We start from the raw sequence: 21829 nt of genomic DNA, 5'->3' as shown, positions 1-21829 counted from the left end.
TTTATGTTTATGTATATGTGTTTATGAGAAAAACCTGAGATCGCTCACCTGTGGGGAGCAGCCGATTGTCTCTATGAGGTTTAGGTTGCGTCTATTTTATGTCCCAGAAGGAATTTGTTGATGCTTCAGTGAGTTATGAAAGAGCAAACGCTGAGCAATAATAATTTATTAGTGTGTTTTTAAACCTGTAAATGTCTGTTATTTAATTGATTTGAATGAAATGTTTGATGCTTTTATGTCTTTTCTTTTTTTCTCTCATGTTTTTTAGCCCGTGTGTACCTAACCATTATTTGGGGACAAATTAGTACCCAGAAGTGAGCTAAACCTGATGAAATCTCTCAAACACCTCCTTTTGGAGATTTCTATATCTGTAAAAACAGTATAGCAAAACACATTTTCTAAAAAATGTAAAAAAGCCGAACATTTTCTGTTAGGGCTATAGCATCTATAGCTGTATATAAAACAAAAGTAGTCTATGCCTCCATTTAGATTACTAGTAAATACCATTATGTAAATAAACACACAATCACTGTGTTTTGCTGTAAACCTTCAGGCAAAGACTCTGCATCATGTGACCATGTACTGTACACACACACACACATACTGTACATTCATTCACTATAAGCAAGTTTCATTCTGTACTTCTGATATTGTAAAATGTATTTGTTTGTGTGACTTCAGGCTATAAGTGCTGCATTGAACACACACACACACACACACACACACACACACACACACACACACACACACACACACACACACACACACACTTACACTTGATGACTCTGGAGTAATGTGATTTCCTCAGTTTCAGATTGTACACATGAGCTCCCCGTAGAGCCGGAGCTGAAGCACAGACACAGTCGTGTGTGTGTGTGTGTGTGTGTGTGTGTTTTATGTCCATGTCCTCAGGGAACACACACACATCACAACTCTGGCTTTAACAGCATATGTGTCTGTTTGTGGTGTGATTACACTTGGCGTTGAAAGTGTGTGAAGTTGTATTTGCATTGTTGCCTTTTAAGAGCAGTAACCTCAGGAGATATGAGCAGATCATCCAGACCCAGACTGACTGTGTGTGTGTGTGTGTGTGTGTTCTGTATTTATAGAAAGCAGACATATCCTCCTGGGACCCCATAGACTTTTGTCCACTGTAATGTACATTATATTTGAGTGGATTTCTCTGACAGGGCTTTCCAGAGACACCACATGTTTGGAGGCTTCACCACGAAAACAACTTCTCCTTGGTCTTTAAAAATAAGCACTCTTATGGAAATATGATAATATATTGTAATTATCATTTAAATCGGACTACTTTTCAAATTGTATTTCATAAACCAACATCTCAGGAAAACGTTATGGGGTTTCAAATAAAAAAATGACTTTCTGTTCCAGAACTGGACGTTGATTTCATACATTCATGGGAGACACAACAGGTGAATATGGAAATAAATTATACATCAATATTCCTATGAAATATTAGATATTATTATTAAAATGTTGCTTATTATTACTCCAATTATTACACTTCCAAGTTGCTCCAAGAACACATTAATGTGCACATTAGATACAGATACATTGCATTGAATGGGAATATTAATTTATGGCCATTTTACCCACATATTGCATAAAGTAAAATGGTGTATCAATTCATTTAGTTATATCTTTCATAACATAGTTGAGAATCATCTTTATACAAATTTTGGTTAAAATCCTGAAACCCCAAAATTTATTGGTGATTGAAAAAAATAATAAAATAAAATCCCATTGTTTTTGCATAAACATATAATTTCATGTCATTTAATTTTTTTCTACAACCTGAGTCCTGGTGTCCACTACAGAGGACATAGCATAACATTTTTTTTACCATTTGTTTCTTATGCTTCTCAAACCGGTTCCACGGAGGGCCTAGTGTATGCAGGTTTTTGGTATTTCCCTTCAATTAGTGCCCAATTAAGACCTAGACTACCAGGTGAGGGGAGATCTTAACCAATTAGTGACCTACTCAATCAGGGGTGCGTTTCCCGAAAGCATCGTTGGCCAACTATGGTCGCAAGTTCATCGCAATGTCCATTGAACTCTATTGGTAACGACGGAACTTGCGACCATAGTTGGCCAACGATGCTTTCGGGAAACGCACCCCAGTTTGGTTCAAGGTAAAAGAGAAAACCTGCATACACTAGGCCCTCCGTGGAACCGGTTTGAAAAAAAAATTCTGGGTCTCAGGAGGAAATTGAAAAAAATTTACCATAACAAAGGTGCAAAGCTATATGAAACAAAGATTACACACATACACACACATTATATATAGGCCTATTTATATATATATATATACAACACATAACTGGTTATTATTCGTTTATTGACTAATATGTGAGGTTTAAGGTCCTCCAAAGAATACCATGGTGCATGTTAGTATTAAACACTTTTGTGAGTGTCAATATCTTGAAATCTTTGAGAACATTTCTTACTGAACTCAATATGACTGAAAGATCAAGAAACACTCAACATGTTCCTTACATCTTTCCCAGCTCTGTCGTTGAATCCAGTTCTCCTGCTGGTTTTAATGATTCTCGATGAAGAAACTCCCTGATCCTCTTAAGCTTCTCCTTCCTCTCCTCATTCACTTCCAGATCCTTTACTTTCCATTTCAGCCTGTCTGATGCATGGGATTCATTCTCCACGGTTTGGCACGTATTTTATGTTTGATTAAGTGCCTGGGTTCTGTCATGAGCAGGTTTAGCAGAACTGATCTGGTTTAAATGTGTGTGTTCAAGCAGTCAGTGGGAAAGCCTGTAATCTCGCATTACTTACACTCTATTATCTTACCTTTAAACTCACAGCTTTTACTCAGTGCCTGTAAACAGCAGGAGGAGGAAGAGTCGAGTTACACTGACACCTACTGGATGCACTCAGCAATCATTCATATTTTAGATATAGTATAGGCTACTGTATACATACTGGTCAAAAGTTTGGAAACATTGCTATTTTTAATGTTTTTAAAAGCAGTCTCTTCTGCTCAACAAACCTGCATTTATTTGATTTAAAAAAAAATTAAAATTGTGAAACATTATTAACATTTAAAATAACTGTTTTCTTTGTGAATATATAGTAAAGTGTAATTTATTCCTGTGATCAAAGCTGAATTTTCAGCATCATTACTCGAGTCTTCAGTGTCACATGATCCTTCAGAAATCACTCTAATATGAAGACTTGATACTCAGTTATTATCAATGTTGGAAACAGTTTGTCAACCAAACTTTGTTTGATACAAAAGATTTATATTTTGAATAAATGCTGTTCTTTAAAAATCCTGAAAAAAGCATCCCAGGTTATAAAAGAAAAAAAAATTAAGCAGCACAACTGTTTCCAACATTGATAATGAATAAGCATAATTATTTCTGAAGGATCATGTGACACTGAAGACTGGAGTAATGATGCTGAAAATTCAGCTTTGATCACAGGAATAAATTATATTTTAACATATATTAAAAGAGAAAACCATTATTTTAAATTGCAAAACTATTCCACAATATTACTGTTTTTTCTGTATTTTAATCAAATAAATGCAGGCTTGATGATCAAAAGAGACAAACATCTTTCAAAAACATTAAAAATATTTAAAGTTATGTTTCCAAACTTTTGACGGTACTATATATTGTGTGTGTGTGTGTGTGTGTGTGTGTGTGTGTGTTAATAAATTAAGAATGTTGCTGCTGCAAACTGTTTCGTGTATGAGAAAATTAATTTAGCTGTTGGGTTATCAAGATAGCATTATTTATTTTATTTTAAAAAGCAGCGATGTTTTAGTGTAGATTTCGGTCCGAATTATTGTAAACATTAATCTGTAATCGCAAGCGACAGTGATTGATGCATTCTGGCCACCGCTGAGAAAAGTAACAGGGATCACGTGACAACGCCGTCTACGCGCTGCCTCATATACGCCTGACTAATAACACCTAGACATGTTAATAGAACTGTAGTCTTAACGAAATAGTTAAAATATGATAATTATTATTTAGACTCACTCTATCTGACCAATCAGGGGCAACTTTCAGACCGCCTGTCACGCCCACTCCTCTTATGATACTTCAGAGATGCACTGTTAGCACACGAGTCAGGGAGACAAAGGCTAAAATAAACATTTGACACTGACTGGATTAACGTTACGCCACGATATAAATTCACATCTGTGTGCAGAATCCATCATGTCTTCCGTAAGTACATGCTTTACATCCCTTCATTGATAGTCAGGTCTGTCTGACTCTGGTGAGAAGCATTTTCACAAGAGGACGCCATAAGTGCCTGGACAATCTGCATTTTTTGATGAATGAAAAGTTTCGTTTAATTTTTTAAAGGGCTTTTGTAATTGGGGTTTACATATAAAGTGTGATTGAATGTGTGTTGATTAAAATTCGCTGTAGTGTTGTTGGCGTTGAAATTGCAGCATGTAGTTCCCGAGTCTGCCGCTGGGTGGCAGTGCGTGCTTTTGTGTGATTGACTGTGATGTTCCCTTTTTAAACACTAGAGGGCGGAAAGTGCGTCATTATTTATAATGACAGGCCAATTAAACCTGACATCTGTTTGACAAGACACGTTAATTAAGTGTCTTTTGACATTGCTGTTCAGACCTATGCTGTTAAAACATTAATGTTTTTGCGGTTTCCTTCCTTTCTTTATTGACAATTGATTTATTTAAAGGGATAGTTCGCCCAAAAATGAAAATTCTCTCATAATTTACTCAGCCTCATGTTGTTACAAACCTGTCTGAGATTCTGAAGAATGTTGGTAATCATACAGTAGATACTCAAAATACCCAGGACACATTGAAATCAAAAAGGAGATCGCGCTTTTGCTGTAGCAGCGCCTAAACTTTGGAATAGTTTGCCTAAACACATTGACGCTGCTACTGTGTGTGTGTGTGTGTGTGTGTGCGCGTGCAACTCAAAACACATCTGTTTTCAATAGCTTAATCAGTGACAATTGTATTATTTGTGTTGCCTATGTGATGTTTCTTTTTCAAATTAGATATTTTTCTCTATTTGTGGTCTGTGTTACATTGTAAAGCACTTTGGTCAACTTGTGTTGTTTTAACTGTGCCATATAAATAAAATTGCTATTGCTTTTGCTATATAGATGGTAGCCATTGACTTCCATAGTAGGAAAAAAATATTATGGAAGTCAATGCCTACCGTCAACTGTCAGGTTACCAACATTATTTCCAACAAATATCCCACAACACAATTTTGTTCAGTTAAAGGAGAACTCCGGTCAATTTTAACATTGAGCTAATTTTTTTGTCAATTTGGAGTGCTGTCAATACAGAGAACAACGACAAAAATCGGTGTTGCCTACACCGTGTTATCCTCTTTTTAAAATTTGCACCCTGTTGACTTCAATGGGGCAATATTTAAACCTGCTTTTAGCCTCTTAACATCCTTGATGTGTCATTACAAGTGCACAGGTCATGTGAGTGATTCCTTCAGAGTGAACACGAGTGAATCTGACTGCAGTAGATGTGAAAGAAATGGATAAAAATGATGTTATTTAAGCCAGCGCACATACCTGTATTTACATCCTGTTTTCGGTTGAAGTCCAAAGTAGTCGATTGTCGAGTTCACGCGCGTGATCATAGGTAACTAAACCCATAGATATCATATAAAGGCTAGATGTCTTAAGGCGGAGTCACTTCCGGCATCACCGGCGGCCATCTTAGGACAGGGCTCTGTGAATTAAAGGAGAAGTTCACTTTTAAAATGAAAATTCTGTCATCATATACTCACCCTCATGTTGTTTCAAAGCTCTATGAATTTCTTTCTTATGCTGAACAGAAAGGAAGATATTTAGAAGAATATCAGTAACCAGGCAGTTTCTGGGTCCCATTGACTTCCATAGTATATTTTTTTCCTACTATGGAAGTCATTGGGACCCAAAAGCTGTCTGGTTACTGATATTCTTCTAAATATCTTCCTTTCTGTTCAGCAGAAGAAAGAAATTCATACAGCTTTGAAACAACATGAGGGTGAGTATATGATGACAGAATTTTCATTTTAAAAGTGAACTTCTCCTTTAAAGTGAGTGAGCAGCACACACACAAATCCTCTTATCTCGCTGAAATCTGGACGGATTTACAAACGGTTTGGTTTCTTACAAACGTTATTAACGTGGCTATAATTCTGAATGCTTAAACATTTTGAACATAATTATTCATATGTATGCAGTATAATAGCTACATCTCTGACGTTTATAACAAACCAAACCGTTTGAAAATCGGTAGAAAATTGAGCAAGTTATGGTTATTTAAAAGTACATGCACCATGTTATGAGTGAGCGAGCACCCTGTCGTAAGATGGCCGCCGTGTGCGGATGTCGAGCTCCATTGGCCAGCAGCGCGGACGAGACATCTAGCCTTTATATGATATCTATGACTAAACCTATGCGCGTTAACTCGACAATCGACTACTGTGGACTTCAACCGAAAACGGGAAGTAAATACAGGTACACTATTCCGGTTTGTGAAAGGTTTCACGGTATAGTTTTATTGGTTAACCCTTTTCTTAGGCCTTAACTATTCTGATTTGTGAAATCTTTCACAGTACAGCTTTGGTCAGTTAACCCTTTCCTGAGTGTCTAACATTCTGATTTGTGAAAAATGACAAATTTCACAAATAGTGCCTATATAAAATTATTATTATATAATAATATGGCCCGATTAGATGACTATTTTTAAACTGAAAGTTTTCACAAATGAGACACAATCTAAAACAAGTGATTTTGTATTAACGCAGTCTGCGTGTATATTGGAAATAGATGTTAAACATGAAGAACATCTATTTTTCACATTCCTGACTATTGAGGAACTTACCAATTTTAATTTGCAGTGAAAAAAGTTTAATAAATAAATAAAAACCAAGCAGATCAAGATAAAACTGGTGTCTAACTTTTAAAGCTAAACGCTTTATATAATTAAGAGTCACTATGAAAATAACACTGATTTCAGATCAGAGGATCGCGTCACCTAAATTCACAAATCATGAAGAAGTGTATAAGAAGATATTATTTGCATGTCTGCGACATATCGGACTGCGGATTTATAGCCAAGAAATCGTGATATCAAACCGCAAACTAGGAATCGGATGCAGATTCTGCCAGCTACACTTTCACTGAGATACCCAATTAAATATTAACATTATTTTTTTTAATCATTGTTCAGAGGCGTTTTTGTGATGAGACAGGAGGATGTTAGTATTCAGCGAGTCAGATGTACTTCATTAGGCTATATCTCTGCCTGCAGGGAGTGCTTGTCTTTGAAACAAAAATGGTAATTTGTCATCATTAATGTGATTAATTAAAGTTTGCTGTCAGGGAGGGGTCACATTTTTCCTCTCGAGGGATTTAACACAACACTTCACAGCGGTTCTTCCCGTGTGTGTGTGTGTGTATCTGTGAGTCGGATGTTGATTCAGTTCAGTGAATGATTCATCAGACTAATTCACAACATGTATTCATTAAAAGAACCAGTTCGTTAGAGTAAATTGTTTGGGAATCATACTGGACTGGTCATGACTTACACTGATGTTTTTGGTTCATTAAAGGATTAGTTCACTTTCAAAAAAATTTTTGTTGATGATTTACTCACCCCGATGTCATCCAAGATATCCATGTCTTTCTTTCTTCAGTCGAAAAGAAATTAAGGTTTTTGAGGAAAATTTTTCTCCATATAATGGACTTCAATGGCAACCAACGGTTTGAAGGTTCAAATGTCCGTCTCAAGGGTCTTATCCAGCGAAATGATCGGTCATTTTCTAAAAAAAAAATTAAAAAAAGAATATATATATTAGGGCTGTGAAAAGATTAATCGCGATTAATCGCATCCAAAATAAAAGTTTGTGTTTACATAATATATGTGTTTGTACTTGGTATAATTATTTTGTATATATAAATACACACACATGCATGTATATATTTAAGAAATATTTGCATACATATACTGTATATATTTATATATAATTTATATTATATATAAGTATAATTTTTTTTATATATAAATAACACAGTTTTTCTTAAATATATACATGCATGTGTGTGTATTTATATATCCAAATTTAATTATACACAGTACACACACATATATTATTTAAACACAAACTTTTATTTTGGATGCGATTAATCTCGATTAATCTTTTCACAGCCCTAATATATATATATATATAACGCAGCACGTTAACGCCGATAACGGCCCACCACTAATATATATATATATATAGCCTATACAGTGGGGAGAACAAGTATTTGATACACTGCCGATTTTGCAGGTTTTCCCACTTACAAAGAGCATGTAGAGGTCTGTAATTTTTATCATAGGTACTCTTCAACTGTGAGTGAAGGAATCTAAAACAAAAATCCAGAAAATCGCATTGTATGATTTTTAAGTAATTAATTTGCATTTTATTGAATGACATAAGATCACCTACCAACCAGTAAGAATTCCGGCTCTCACAGACCTGTTAGTTTTTAAGAAGCCCTCCTTTTCTCCACTCATTACCTGTATTAACTGCACCTGTTTGAACTCGTTACCTGTATAAAAGACCTGTCCACACACTCAATCAAACAGACTCCAAAAAATTATCAGCAAAAATTTTTTGAAAGTGAACTAGTCCTTTAAGTAGAACCGACTCATTTGTTTGTGAGTCCGACTACTCTGGACCATGCTTGTATATTTTTGATTCACTTTAAACATGTGTCTCGTAAGAGTTATTTGTTCGTGAATCAGACTCCACTGATCGTGGTGCATGTTCTCCAGTCACTAAAAAGAACCGCTCATGTAAAAGTCAAATTTGTTTGACGTTGATTAAAGGTACAATATGTACGAATTTTGTAATAAAATATCCAAAAATCACTTGCACAGTGTGATATATTTCCTCCATCTGTGTACTTACAATATCCCAAAAGTTCCCAAAGATTTTTAATTTCAGAGAAATTCCAGTTTTAAATAACGGCTCGTCCCTGTTCACTTGTCGCCTGTCAATGATGTAATATCCGCGTTATCCCTGGTTTCCGCTCGTACTGCCATAGTAACCATGGCGACAGACGTGGACAACTGCGTTACGTCTAGCGCACGCTCACGCTGTTGTTGTTTCGTTCAAACATTATGGACCATGGCAAGCAGACTTTAGGACAAAAGGAGAACTAAAACAAGGATCAATATCAGCGTGGCGTTTTCGAGATGCCGAGAGCTAGCGTCCGCGGCTAACTTCCACTTGACAGAGACGCGCAAATGTAGAGGTGAGCTAATGTACATAAAACTAATCAATGTTACACAGCTCAACATGATGAAATGTTAGAATATGATCAGTATGTTATTCTAATGTTGATCTAGCTCACTGCTAGTCTCATACAGACAAACTAACACACAGAATAACATTATAACTTTAACACACTCAAATGCAGTTTAGTGTGATAGTGTAGAGCAAGTGAAGCAGCGCTGCGTTCCCTCACAAGTTTCATTCGTCTAATAAACTGATCAGTGTGAGTATTATTCAGCACTTGCGGGTAAGTTAGTTCGGTAGGATTAAATGTCCTCATTCCTTTATATCCGCGGGACTCGCGTGTAGCGCTGAGATCTGTCTCTCATTAGCACTCGCGCCGCTTCATCCCACAGTCATGCTAAACACATCAGTGTATTCACTCATCCATAAACATTATTAGATCCTTCAGCATGACGACAAGATCCATAATTCTGCTTATGTGTCATCAACCGACACCTTTGTTATTGTAAGAGGTTAGCGACCCCTAGCGGTGAAAAAAAATTACATATTGCAGCTTTAAATGCGGTTTATATATCATGCCATTTCTATACAGTATAAGTGATCTGTGTGTGAACAGAACATTTGGAGCTGGGTTTAGTTGCAGTCTTGTACTAGTGCCCTGATTCTCATGCATTTCTGTCTTCACAAACTCTCTAGTGGTGCATTTTGCGTGAGAATGTGTTGTTTTGTGAAGTGGTGATGTACATTCATAGCCCACGCAGTGTGACCGGACACCCATGCAACCCAACAGCCCTCAGGACAGACTGAAACATTCATTCTCAAAATATCAATATTTCAGTTTGAATTAAATATATATTAAAGGGCATAAAATAAAGCTCACATCTGCCTCAGTCCAGAAGATGTTCAAAGCATGTCTCCGACAGATGATAAATCGTGTTCAGGGGGCGGGGTTTATGTAAATTTTAGGATTGGTGATGTCACTATAGGTTAGTGACATCACCAACCCTAAAATTTACATAAACCCCGCCCCCTGAACACGATTTATGTAGTCGTGTAGGAATGTGTATAGTCGCTACCAGCCGTTTGTTGTAGTCCTTAAAAAGCGATTTCTTTAAAAGCAAATATCTCCCTTTGCTTTAAACTTTGAGTGTCGTGACTATGCAGATGTTGTTTATGCTCAAACAGCAACATTACACACTGACTAAAGTTAGAAAAGTGAAATCATAATCAACCACCCCTTTAAAGTCCACTAATTATAGTCTAACGGATATACAGAGAACAGACTTGTGCAAAGCAGACAAGCTGTTCTCAAGTGTATAATTTTATTTTCATTAATTTCAAACTGTTCTTTCACCCGGGTTTCATCCACAGTGTCTGTCTTTGGTCTGTGTTGGGTTTCGCTCTGAACACAACTGAGATAAACTTGAAACAACATCAATAAACCCAATGGCAAAGTGAGATTTTAGTTCTCAAAAAAAAACTATCAAACACAGTCTTTGCTTTGATGCTTTGCTCATATTGTTTTGCCTCAGCCTTAGACAGATCATTCCCATATTTTTGATGCATATTGCACAAAATGGCTTCATCTCAACAGCTACAAAGTGCATTTTTGAGGAACAAAATCAGTCACTGGATTTGACAAAGTCTGAGAGGGTTTTTTTGAGGCACATAGTAGAAAGTAAATGAGAATCTTGAGCACAATTTAAGGTTTTGGTTTTGTTTTTATTTCTGTGAAGTAATTATTACTTTTGGACCGACAGAAATTTAAGTTTTCACATTTGATCCTTTTCCCCTTCTAAGTTATTTGGCATTTTTTTGTTGTTGAGTCAATTCACGTTTATTTATATAGTTTTGATGTTAATTTATATTGCTTTATATAAAATGCTTTAAAAAAGGTTTATAATAATAAAAACATAAAAACAGTTGTTATGGTTAGCTTAAACTATTATACGTTTTTAATTGTTAATTGTAATAAAACTGAAATAAAAGAAAAATATAAATATTAGATGAAAAACTTAAACTTAAAGAACTTTAACAACAATTATAAATGTTGCCTTGTCAACTAAATACACTAAGTTTATGTTGAGGTACTGATATTACAAAAAACTGAAATAAAAGTAAATTAAAGTTAAATAGAAATATAAATAACAAATAATGGCAAAAGCACATCAAATTATTAAAACTAAAATTGAAAATATAAAAATACAGCTAAATCAAAATATGAAATATTAAAACAGTATATAAATAATACAATGTAACAAAATTAAATTAAGTACAATTAGCTTGCCTATAAGTCAATTCAACTTAAATTATATTAAACTGATTAAAAATGAGATGAATCTGGTATAATTTATAAAATAAAGTTGAAAATTGCTTAATTTATTTTGCTGAGATATGTTATAATGACTTATTCATCATATAATTTTTTTATAAGAGTCACAAAATCTTTTAATTTCAGGAATCAGTCATTTTATTTATAATTACTACTTCAATTTCAACTGTAAAGCGCCTCTACAGAAAATTACAGTCATTAAGTTAAATTATTCAAGTACAGCTTAATCAAATTCTACTGGATGTTTTTTGTGTGTGTGTGTGTGTGTGTGTGCAACATTAGTAAAACCAAAAATATTTTGAGACAAGTGTAGTGTTTTCAGTTTTCGGACAATTAAGGCAAGAGAAACTACAGTCAAAACAATATTTTTTTTCGTGATCAATTGTAAGATTTGGGGCTATTTTGCATCTATAACATGTCTAAAACATCCAAAATACACATTTAAGTGTTTAGTTTGTTACACTTATCTATTTGCATCTGTACTTTTCAATTATAATACAAATACACTTCAATTATATTCTGAATTTTTTTACTGAGGGATTTGATCATATATTATTCGCCTGATTTTTATAGAATATTTTATTCCTAAAAACATGGTGATTTATTTTTTTTTCAGGCTGTTGACAGTATTTTCTGATTCAAAAATCCCCAAAACCACTCAGTAAAAACCTTTAACTCTAATATGTCAACAAAATAAAACGAGATTTTTTTAACCTGCTGTTTCCCAATGTTCAAATATATGTTAAAATGTATGCAAATTAGTGCATATTTAATTAGATGATGCATACACATTTAAACATACCCTTTCAGAAAACTTGTAACCTTAAAGGTGGTGTTATAAGCGATTTCTTAGAAATGCTGTTGAAAGTGGATGATCGAACCGAGCACCAAAACACACTTGCAGCCAATCAGCTGTAAGGGGCGTGTCCTCTCATCGGGGGGAGGTGCCTGTGTTGCATAGCATGTTCTTGAATTTGGGGGCGGAGCTATCAAAAAAGGGGTGTGATCCTTTTGGGTATGGGCGTGTTTGTTTTGGTGAATTGAAATATCAACAGCGTTTCTCAGAAATTGCTTACTGCACCTTTAATACACCGTGAGGAAGTATCTATTAGTTTCAATTGTTATATTCACATTCTGTTGCCTTAATCCGCTGGGGAAGCTTCATGTTGAGCCCTGTGAAATGAACGAATATTGAGAGATGTGTTTTTTACTTTTGTCTAAAAGGTTGGGTTGTCGTTTCTGCTTTAGGATGACGACACACACGCTGAAACGCACACCAGAATCGCTCGCTCGCTCGCTCACTCACTCGCTTCCTCTGTTCTTTATTCCTCTGCCAGAGAGTTTCTGTCTCCTGAGGTTTTTCTCATTCCCTGGTCGTCATCGTCCTCTTCCTTTTTGAAATTAACTCTCTCTCGCACTCTTTCTATTTGTCTCCAGGGTGGGAGAACGAGAGAGAGAGAGAGAGAGAGATTTGGACGGACAGAAAGAGAGAAAGATTAATATGCATTGATGGAGGATAAAGAAAGGAGGAGTGTGTGAGAGAGAGAGAGGGAGGAAGGATCTGTGATGTGAGCGCAGACACACACACACACACACACACACACACGCTGAAGTACCGTCAACAAACACACGTTTCGCTCTGATCTGAGCGAGTTGCTGTCTCATGCTACAGGTGTGTGTAGCCACAGACGCAGTTATGGGTCTCATCATGGGAACCTTCTCCATGCAGGGCAAACAGGACAACTATCGCAAAGGTAAGCGGACTGTGCATGTTTGTGCAGTCAAATTTAACTATGCTTTCTACATTATTAATTTATTTTCACATGGAAAACTTGCTGGTATGATGCTAGGGCTTTGTTTTGGGGTTGCTAAGGTGTTTTTTAGTACGTTGCCGTGTGGTTGCTAGGTGGTTGTTTACTGCGTCTCTGTGATCTTCTGGTCATGATTTCTGGGTTCCTCCGAGTGTGTGTCTGTGGGATTTTTTTCCACCTGTTTCAATTTTGTTGGTTTGATGATATGCGATAAATAAAACGTGAAGTGCATTAACCTTTACAAACAAACGTGAATGAGAGAGAAAATGCTTTTGTGCTCTTCTTTAGTAGGAGTTTGTTTGTGTGTCTTCAGGGTAAAACAATGGTTATTCATGAATGTTATTCATTCATAGATCTCTCTCTCTCTCTCTCTCTCGCGTGTGCGTTCACTGTCTCTATGGGAGATGAGATGTTCCCGGACGAGACGTTGTGTAAATACACAATGAGCTGATGGTCTATGAAAGGTTATGGTATTCACTCTAGCATTTAATCACCCGCTATCTCTGTGTGTGTGTGTGTGTGTGTGTGTGTGTGTGTGTGTGTGTGTGTGTGCGCGTGCCTTGATGAAAATCAGAAATTATAGGCTACAGACCGTATGCGCCACAGAAACCAGCGCGCAGCCATCTTTACAATTTTGTGTTTGAACTTCTGGTAGCTCTTTATAGCATCGCTGTCAAAGAGTAATTAGCTGATGAAGTGGATTTACTTATTGTAGAGTTAATGAAAGTTATCATGAGTATTGAAATGTTTGATGCGGATGTCATAAATGTAAGTAGACCGGGGAGATTTTAAAACAAGTGATTCATTAATTAATCCGTAAGATCTTACCTTCATGTGGTGGAAACACAAACCGGAAGACACAACAACGAGCGCAGCGCTGAAAAGGGGCGGAGCTACAGAAGATCTGTAAGGTTTATGTGAGGATTGGATTAAAATAAAGTGTATTTATGTGTATAAACCTTTTGCCACACCTGCCAATGGCCGGTGACTTAAGAAAATGTACCGCCATAAATATTTTTACTGGCCGTGAAACTGGTTTTGCAAAAACAGTGGTGAAAATTCACAATTGTCCATCCCAATTTCGATACCACAGCTAAAACTACTAGCATAACTAATATACATATTTAAAACATTATTAAAGAGAAGTAAACAGTCAGTAATAAAATAAGAACAAACATCCTTATTAATTAATCCTTATTAAAGGGGACATATCATGCTAAATCCACTTTTTTAGCCCTTAAATGCATTTTGTTGTATATTTGGAGTGTTTAGAAGTACAGAAAAGTTGAAATTATTCTCTTCAGGTGCTTCGTTGATATCTTTATATTCTGTTTTGGCCTTATTTTTCAATCTGTTCCGATTTTTCTGTTATCTATGACGTTTTGTGAACTATTACGTTACAGTATTTTGTGACAGGTTGTGACAGGTTAACTGAAAGAACGAGCAGAGAGAGAGAGAGACCCGGTCGCGCGCACGCACTCTCTCTCTCTTCGGAGCCAGGCGAAAAAGTAAACAAGACTTCACCGTCTCCAAACTAGACGCTGTCTTGCTCTCTCTCCCTCGCACATATTAATCAAAATAAATCGACACAGTGGTAAAAGGTCGAAAGACCAAAGTTTCATGTGTAAATACAGTAACACACCATTGCGATACAAGACGTTGTTCTGCAGGTTCGTCGTCTTCATTTTCATCTCGCTCCGGCTCCGACTCTGGCTCGAACATGTAAGGCTGGCTGGACAAGTCTTCCGTTGTTGACATTTTGTTAATAACGTGTGAATAAAAAGTTTCTGTGCCGCTAGATAATCGTATCTCTGCTATCAAACTACAAAAATGGCCGAACGGGGTGGAGTTGAACCGAGTGTCACCTCTGCATCCTGGAGAGGGGGCGGGGTATGAAGTGTCTCATTTGCATTTAAAGAAACCGCACCAAAACGAGTTGCTCTCAGACGCACATCAGAAAAGGGGTAGAAAAGGGGCCCGTGGAGCTATAATAATGAGGAATTCAGACCCAAGCATTGCAGTTCTGCTTTATATAGACTACAAATGTATGATTTATATGTAAAAAGGAACGATTTAAAAGCATGATATGTCTCCTTTAAAGTTACAAAAGTTGCGCAGTCAAGAGCAGTGAGTGATTTTTGTGTGTGTGTGTTTGTGAAAATAATGGAACCAAAAGGGTAAAGAAATAATTTTACAAAGGTCAAATATAATGTGTTGTGTTGTTCTCATATACAGTATAGCTTAAAGTGCAGTGCTCACAGTCAGAGTTTGAGATTGAAAACTGTATTTAAAGGTGCTGTATGTCATTTTTTTACTCTACTAAAGCATAAAAATACCATAATGTGTTTGCAGATATTTATGAAAAACACTTCTACAGCCAGTTATTTTATTTATTATTTAACACGTTCAGTGTTGTCAGTCGGTTTTTGTTTTGGTCTGTGTGACTCCGCCCACTGCCAGTTCAGCCAATAGTATTTCGACACCCCGGGATGCCAGTTGGCAGGAATGCCACAGCGTATCGCAGCCATGGAAACGAGAAAACAAACTGGGTCAGAGATAGCAGATTCCACACAACCTAAAAAGCCTCGATATCCGTCTAAAAATCTCTATGAACGAGAGCATATTAAAACGCGGATAAATCAACCCATTAACTTACAGTCTGTAAGTCTCCTCGGCTTTCGTTGTCAATTGCGCCCGTTCCTGTTGCGTGTCCTCAAACTGGCAACCCGCGTGAGCGTCGAGTCTGAGGAGGCGGGGGAAACAACGATCTCCGTTATTTTGAATTTGGACTGCAGTACCTATTTCGACCACTAGCTGTTATTCTTACAGACTGCACCTTTAATAGTGACCTTTTAAATGGCCATTTACATACAATTGCAGACCAGAGTGGATTGAATGATGTCGGTATGAACAGTCAGTCTTCATCTCTAATTCCGTAATGAATGTAACCATAGCAACAGATTTCCAAAGAGAATGTAAGTGGCACTTTCTTTTACGAAACTTTTTGCACTGATGCTATGGTGTTCTGGGTGGTTGCCAGGGTGTTGCTATGTGGTTGCTATAGCGTGCAACAGTGCCCGTCCCCCTTTTTTTTCTTTTTAATCATCATTTACAAATGTTGATTATGTATAAAAACAATATATTTTACGTTTATTACAAAATATGCATAATGGATAGTACAAACATTTCAGTATTTTGAGACTGTAGGGAGATCGACTCGACTAAGTCATTCGCAGTGCTTCATGGGAGTGGGTGGAGCCAAAGAGCTATTTTATAGCTTTTTTTCGACTCTCTGATTGGTGTAAGCATACACTTGTAAGTTTCAGGTAGTTGCTTTGATTATTGAATGTGTGTGTTGGTCATTGAGTGTGTATGACGTTCACCACAGATCTGAGACTGTGGGCTGCATTAGCATTCAGATCACTGTCGAGATCCAGACACACACTGGTCTGTGCTGTGGGATTACATGTTTATCCTCCACTAATATCTAATGGCTGGAATAAATAAATTCTAGATTACTATCTGTCAGTATAAGTCACACTAATGAAGCACTTTTGGCCCGGGGCTCCGTGTCGAGGAATATTGGCTCCATTTGTTCAGATTCCTTTAAGCATAAGTATTTCATGGGTGTGTGTGTGTGTGTGTGTGCGTGTGTGGGTGCGTGTGAGTTTGTGTGCGTGTGTCTGTGTGTGCGTTTGTTTGTGTGTGTGTGTGTGTACCTGTCTGTGTGTACCTGTGTATTTGTGTGTGCGTGCGTGCGTTGCATGTGTGTGTGCCTGAGTGTATGTGCCTCTGTGTACCACTGCCTATGTGTGTGTGCATGTGTTTGTGTGTGTCTGTGTGTGCGTTTGTTTGTGTGTGTGTGTGTGTGTGTGTGTGTACCTGTCTGTGTGTGCCTGTGTATTTGTGTGTGTGTGCGTGCGTTGCATGTGTGTGTGCCTGAGTGTATGTGCCTCTGTGTACCACTGCCTATGTGTGTGTGCATGTGTTTGTGTGTGTCTGTGTGTGCGTTTGTTTGTGTGTGTGTGTGTGTGTGTACCTGTCTGTGTGTGCCTGTGTATTTGTGTGTGCGTGCGTGTGTGTGTGTGCCTGTGTGTATGTGCCTCTGTGTACCACTGCCTATGTGTGTGTGCATGTGTTTGTGTGTGTCTGTGTGTACGTTTGTTTGTGTGTGTCTGTGTGTGTGTGTGTGTATACCTGTCTGCGTGTGCCTGTGTGTGCTTGTGTATTTGTGTGTGTGTGTATGCATGCGTGTGTGCCTTGTGTATGCGCCTGTGTGTGTATCACTGCCTATGTGTGTGTCTGTGTGTGTGAGGGAGTTTGTGCCTGTATGTGTGCGCGCCTGTATGTCTGCCTGTGTGTGTGTGTGTGTGTGCCTATGTGTGCGTGCTTGTCTGTGTGTGTGTTAGTGTGTGTGTGTGTGTGTATGCATGTGTGTGTGTGTTGCTTATCTTCAATTCACACAGACAAAGCCACTTAGCTGCTTTTAATTTAACCCTATGATGCATAAATAATTAAACCACAAAATAATATAATATAATATTTAATTTTACTTGAATATCAAGAATATAATACACGCCAAAGTGATGAATTTTGAGTTCACATCTGTCCATTGCAATAGAAAATAAAGTTAATATTGCATAGGTTGGCAATGCATGTTGAATTATGTTGTTGTGAATAAAAAACACAATGCAATGGTGTATATACAGTAGCAGGGGACAGGGTCAGATGTCATGATTTGTGGTGGTTTTTGGATGCAACATCACAGCATGAATGGCTCAAATTGGCTCATTAATAAGTGGACGGGCATCAGGCACTGAAGCTGTAGCACATGTTTCTTCCTCCCACTGAAAGTCTAATCTCTGCATCAGCGGATGGCTGTAAACACACGCCCAGAGCCCAATATAAACACTTGCCAAATGTTAAATGAAGGTAAAAATGAGTTTTGGCAGGTGAATAAAACAGCTGAGAACGTCATCAGAAACAGCAACAGTAGGTGTTTTAAACCAAACTATAATGATTGTTTGACCAATTAAAATGTAACCACTTGTCATGCTTTTTTGTCCATTTTGTAGAACATGTTGAAATGCTCATATTTAGCCACCAAAATTAAAACTTGTGGATTAAAATCACAATGTGTTCAGGTTTTGTAACTGGTGCGGTAACTGGTCACTGCTATAATGTTGTTCGTAATGACCGCTACTGTTTTTTATGGAAGCTTGTTTCCGCCACAGAATAAAACATTTTAAAAGATAATTGCGACTTTTTATCTCACATTTGCAAGTTTACATCTCGCAATTGTGACTTTATTTCTCAGAATTGCGCGATATAAAGTCAGAATTGCGTGAAATAAAGTCGCAATTGCGTGTTATAAAGTCAGAATTGCGAGATATAAAGTCAGATTTGCGAGATTTAAAGTCAGAATTGCTATATATATAGTCAGAATTGCGTGAAATAAAGTCGCAATTGCGTGTTATAAAGTCAGAATTGCGTGAAATAGTCGCAATTTCACGCAATTCTGACAATTCTGACTTTTTTTCTCACAATTGCGACTTTATATCATGCAATTCTGACTTTATATCTCACAATTCTGACTTTATTTCACGCAATTCTGACTTTTGTATCTCCCAATTGCGTATTATAAAGTCAGAGTTGCGAGATATAAACATGCAATTCTGAGAAAAAAAGTCTTGCAATTGCGACTTTATATCACGTAATTCTGAGATAAAAAGTCAGAATTGTGAGATTAAAAAGTCGCAATTACCTTTTTTATTTTTCACTCTGTGGCGGAAACAAGCTTCCATAGTTTTTCCCTAATATGCATTAAAAATAAGTAAATAATCATATTGTTATAGTAACAAAACCTATTTCTTTTCAATAAAAATAAATTGATGTTAAAATTTTTATATCTTTTCTGAAAATACCATACTTGAAGCAAAATACTTTAGATTTATATTTACACTAATAATTCATGCTAGCAACGCGTTAAAACAGGCTAGCAACGTTCTAATTCATGTTAGCAACGTGTTAAAACATGCTATCAACATGCTAATTCATGCTAGCAACATGTTAATCATGCCAACAATGTGTTAAAAAAGGCTATCAATGTGTTAAATCATGCTAACAACGTCCCAAAACATATGATCAACATGCTAAGTCATGCTAGCAAAGTGCTAAATCATGCTAGCAATGTGTTAAAACATGTTAGAAACATGCTAATTAATGCTAGCAAGGTAGTAAATCATGCTAGCAACATGCTAATTCAATGTAAATTAATGTCGGCAATGTGTTAAAACATGCTAATTCATTCCAGCTACGTGCTAAATCCTGCTAGCAACGTGGTAAAACATGTTAGCAACATGTTAAATCATGATGACAACTTGTCAGTTCATGTTAACATGTTAAAACATGTTAATCATTGCCAACTGTTAAAACAGGCTAGCAATGTGTTAAATCATGCCAATTCATGCTTGCAATGTGCTAAATCATAGCCTGGTTAAAACCAGACCATTCTCAGTAGTAACTGAGTTATGGTCTGGCAAAGCTTCATTAATAACTCATTTCCAAAGGGGCGTCACCAACGGGCGTCGCTCAAATGCCTCTGGGCGCAATTGGATAGACCTAAAACCAATCAGAGCGATCGTCATCGTGTAAAGCCATATGCTGCGTCCCAATTCGCCTAAGTTACACTACGCCATAAACGTATGTACTCTTTTTGTGAAGAAAAGGCATTTACTTTTGAATGTGTAGCAAAAAAGTAGGCAAGCTTTGGGACATACTGCTTCGTCATCTTTATCGGACGGATCTGTCGCGTGCATCCTGTCACGTAAACTGCCCTGTCAATCATCGTGTCACAGTTAAAATCCTCTATTAAATCTAATTTAATTTCCTACCGTTTCAGAGAGAAATGTAGTAGCACGTTCATCTGCCAGTGGGTCTTTCATGGAGACTGTCCTCATGTGTTTGCAATTTGAATATAATAATGCATTTAAAAGTTGAACGGGCGTCGCTCAAATGCCTCTGGGCGCAATTGGATAGACCTAAAACCAATCAGAGCGATCGTCATTGTGTAAAGCCCGCCCCAACGTTTCTGATTGGTGCCGCGATTTCGACGGATTAGAAATGGGCTTGAATGAGCTCTTTGCCAGACTACTTGCAGAGCAAATCTAAATTTGCCGGAAGTTGTCTGGGTTTTTTTTTTTTTTTTACTTTCTCTGAGTAAAACCTTCAAACTTAAGCTTAAGTTATTTTAAACTTTTAGACCTGGCTTTGTCCAGCCAACATCAAAGTTTGTCATCAGACTTTACTCATGTAGTTCACTTTAGTTCAGACTTTACTCATTCCTGTGATGGCAAAGCTTAATTAGTGTCCTTGCTGAATAAAAGTATACATTTCTTTTAAAAAGAAATCGCTGAACAGTAGTGTGTATGTAGCCTTCATTTTGGCCTTGGTCCCGAACACACCCCCTGTCTGCCATTGGTCGGTCAAACAGTTAGCTCCGCCCCTTGAGTCAGTGTTGCTGTGCCAATAGTGTTTACACCGTGATTTTGTTGTAGTCTATAGATTAAGTGAAGATAGGAGAGAGTATATTAACACCTTTAAGAAAACCTGATGATGTGGAAAGCAATCTTGAGTTTCTGTTCTAGATGTTTCTGTCCAGAAAGCGAGCGGAGGACAGGTGAACACACACACACACACACACACACACACACACACACACACACACACACACACACACACAGAAGGTGTGTTTATCGCATGGCTGTTTTATGGGCTGTTGATCAAACAGGTTGTGGGCAGATTAAATGTCTCTCTCTCTCTCTCTCTCTCTCTCTCTCTCTCTCTCTCTCTCTCTCTCTCTCTCTCTCTCTCTCTCTCTCTCTCTCTCTCTCTCTCTCTCTCTCTCTCTCTCTCTCTCTCCATCTTCCAGCTGTATGAGTTTAACGGCCCTGAAATGGCAGACGTTATATAGATGATTCATTCATTACATAAAGACATGCGACTCTTCACTGAGACCTCCGTAGAGAGAGAGAGGAAAATCAGGTCAAGATAGCAAGAAAAAATGAAAGGCAGTGAATGAAACGAGTGGGTGACAGAACTACACATCCGCTTTCTCTGCCTCGCAACAAAACTAATGTCACTAATGTCTACCGCATTAGTATAGGCGTTTATGGTAAAGTATTATAATTTTATATGTTTTTGACAGATCACTGTCGGGATCCAGACACACACTGGTCTGTGCTGTGGGATTACATGTTTATCCACTAATAACTAATGGCTGGAGTAAATAAATTCTAGATTACTATCCGTCAGTATAAGTCACAGTATAAGTGCGTGTGTGTGTGTGCGTTTGTGTGTGTGTGTTTGTGTACCTGTCTGTGCGTGCGTGCGTGTGTGTGTGTGTGTACCTGTCTGTC

At 37.3% G+C, this 21829-nt stretch overlaps 1 protein-coding gene across 2 annotated transcripts in view; it reads left to right on the top strand.

Annotated features, from left to right (window-relative positions):
* Positions 1 to 21829, top strand: part of kcnip1a (Kv channel interacting protein 1 a) — a 62102-nt gene that overhangs the window by 2303 nt on the left and 37970 nt on the right. The window contains exon 1 of one of the 2 annotated variants that reach the window (XM_079892106.1): positions 13062 to 13355. The exons of the other annotated variant lie outside the window; for it this stretch is intronic. Coding sequence (XP_079748232.1) covers positions 13265 to 13355 — 91 coding nt within the window. The 5' untranslated portion in view covers positions 13062 to 13264. Of the gene's footprint in view, positions 1 to 13061; positions 13356 to 21829 lie in introns of those variants that run through there. 2 annotated transcript variants of the gene reach the window in all.

The sequence above is a fragment of the Squalius cephalus genome, assembly GCF_949319135.1.
Source record: "Squalius cephalus genome assembly, chromosome: 14".
In the NCBI taxonomy this organism is placed as follows: domain Eukaryota; kingdom Metazoa; phylum Chordata; class Actinopteri; order Cypriniformes; family Leuciscidae; genus Squalius; species Squalius cephalus.
Note: the sequence above shows the minus strand (reverse complement) of the source record. Positions and strands in the feature narration are given on the sequence as shown.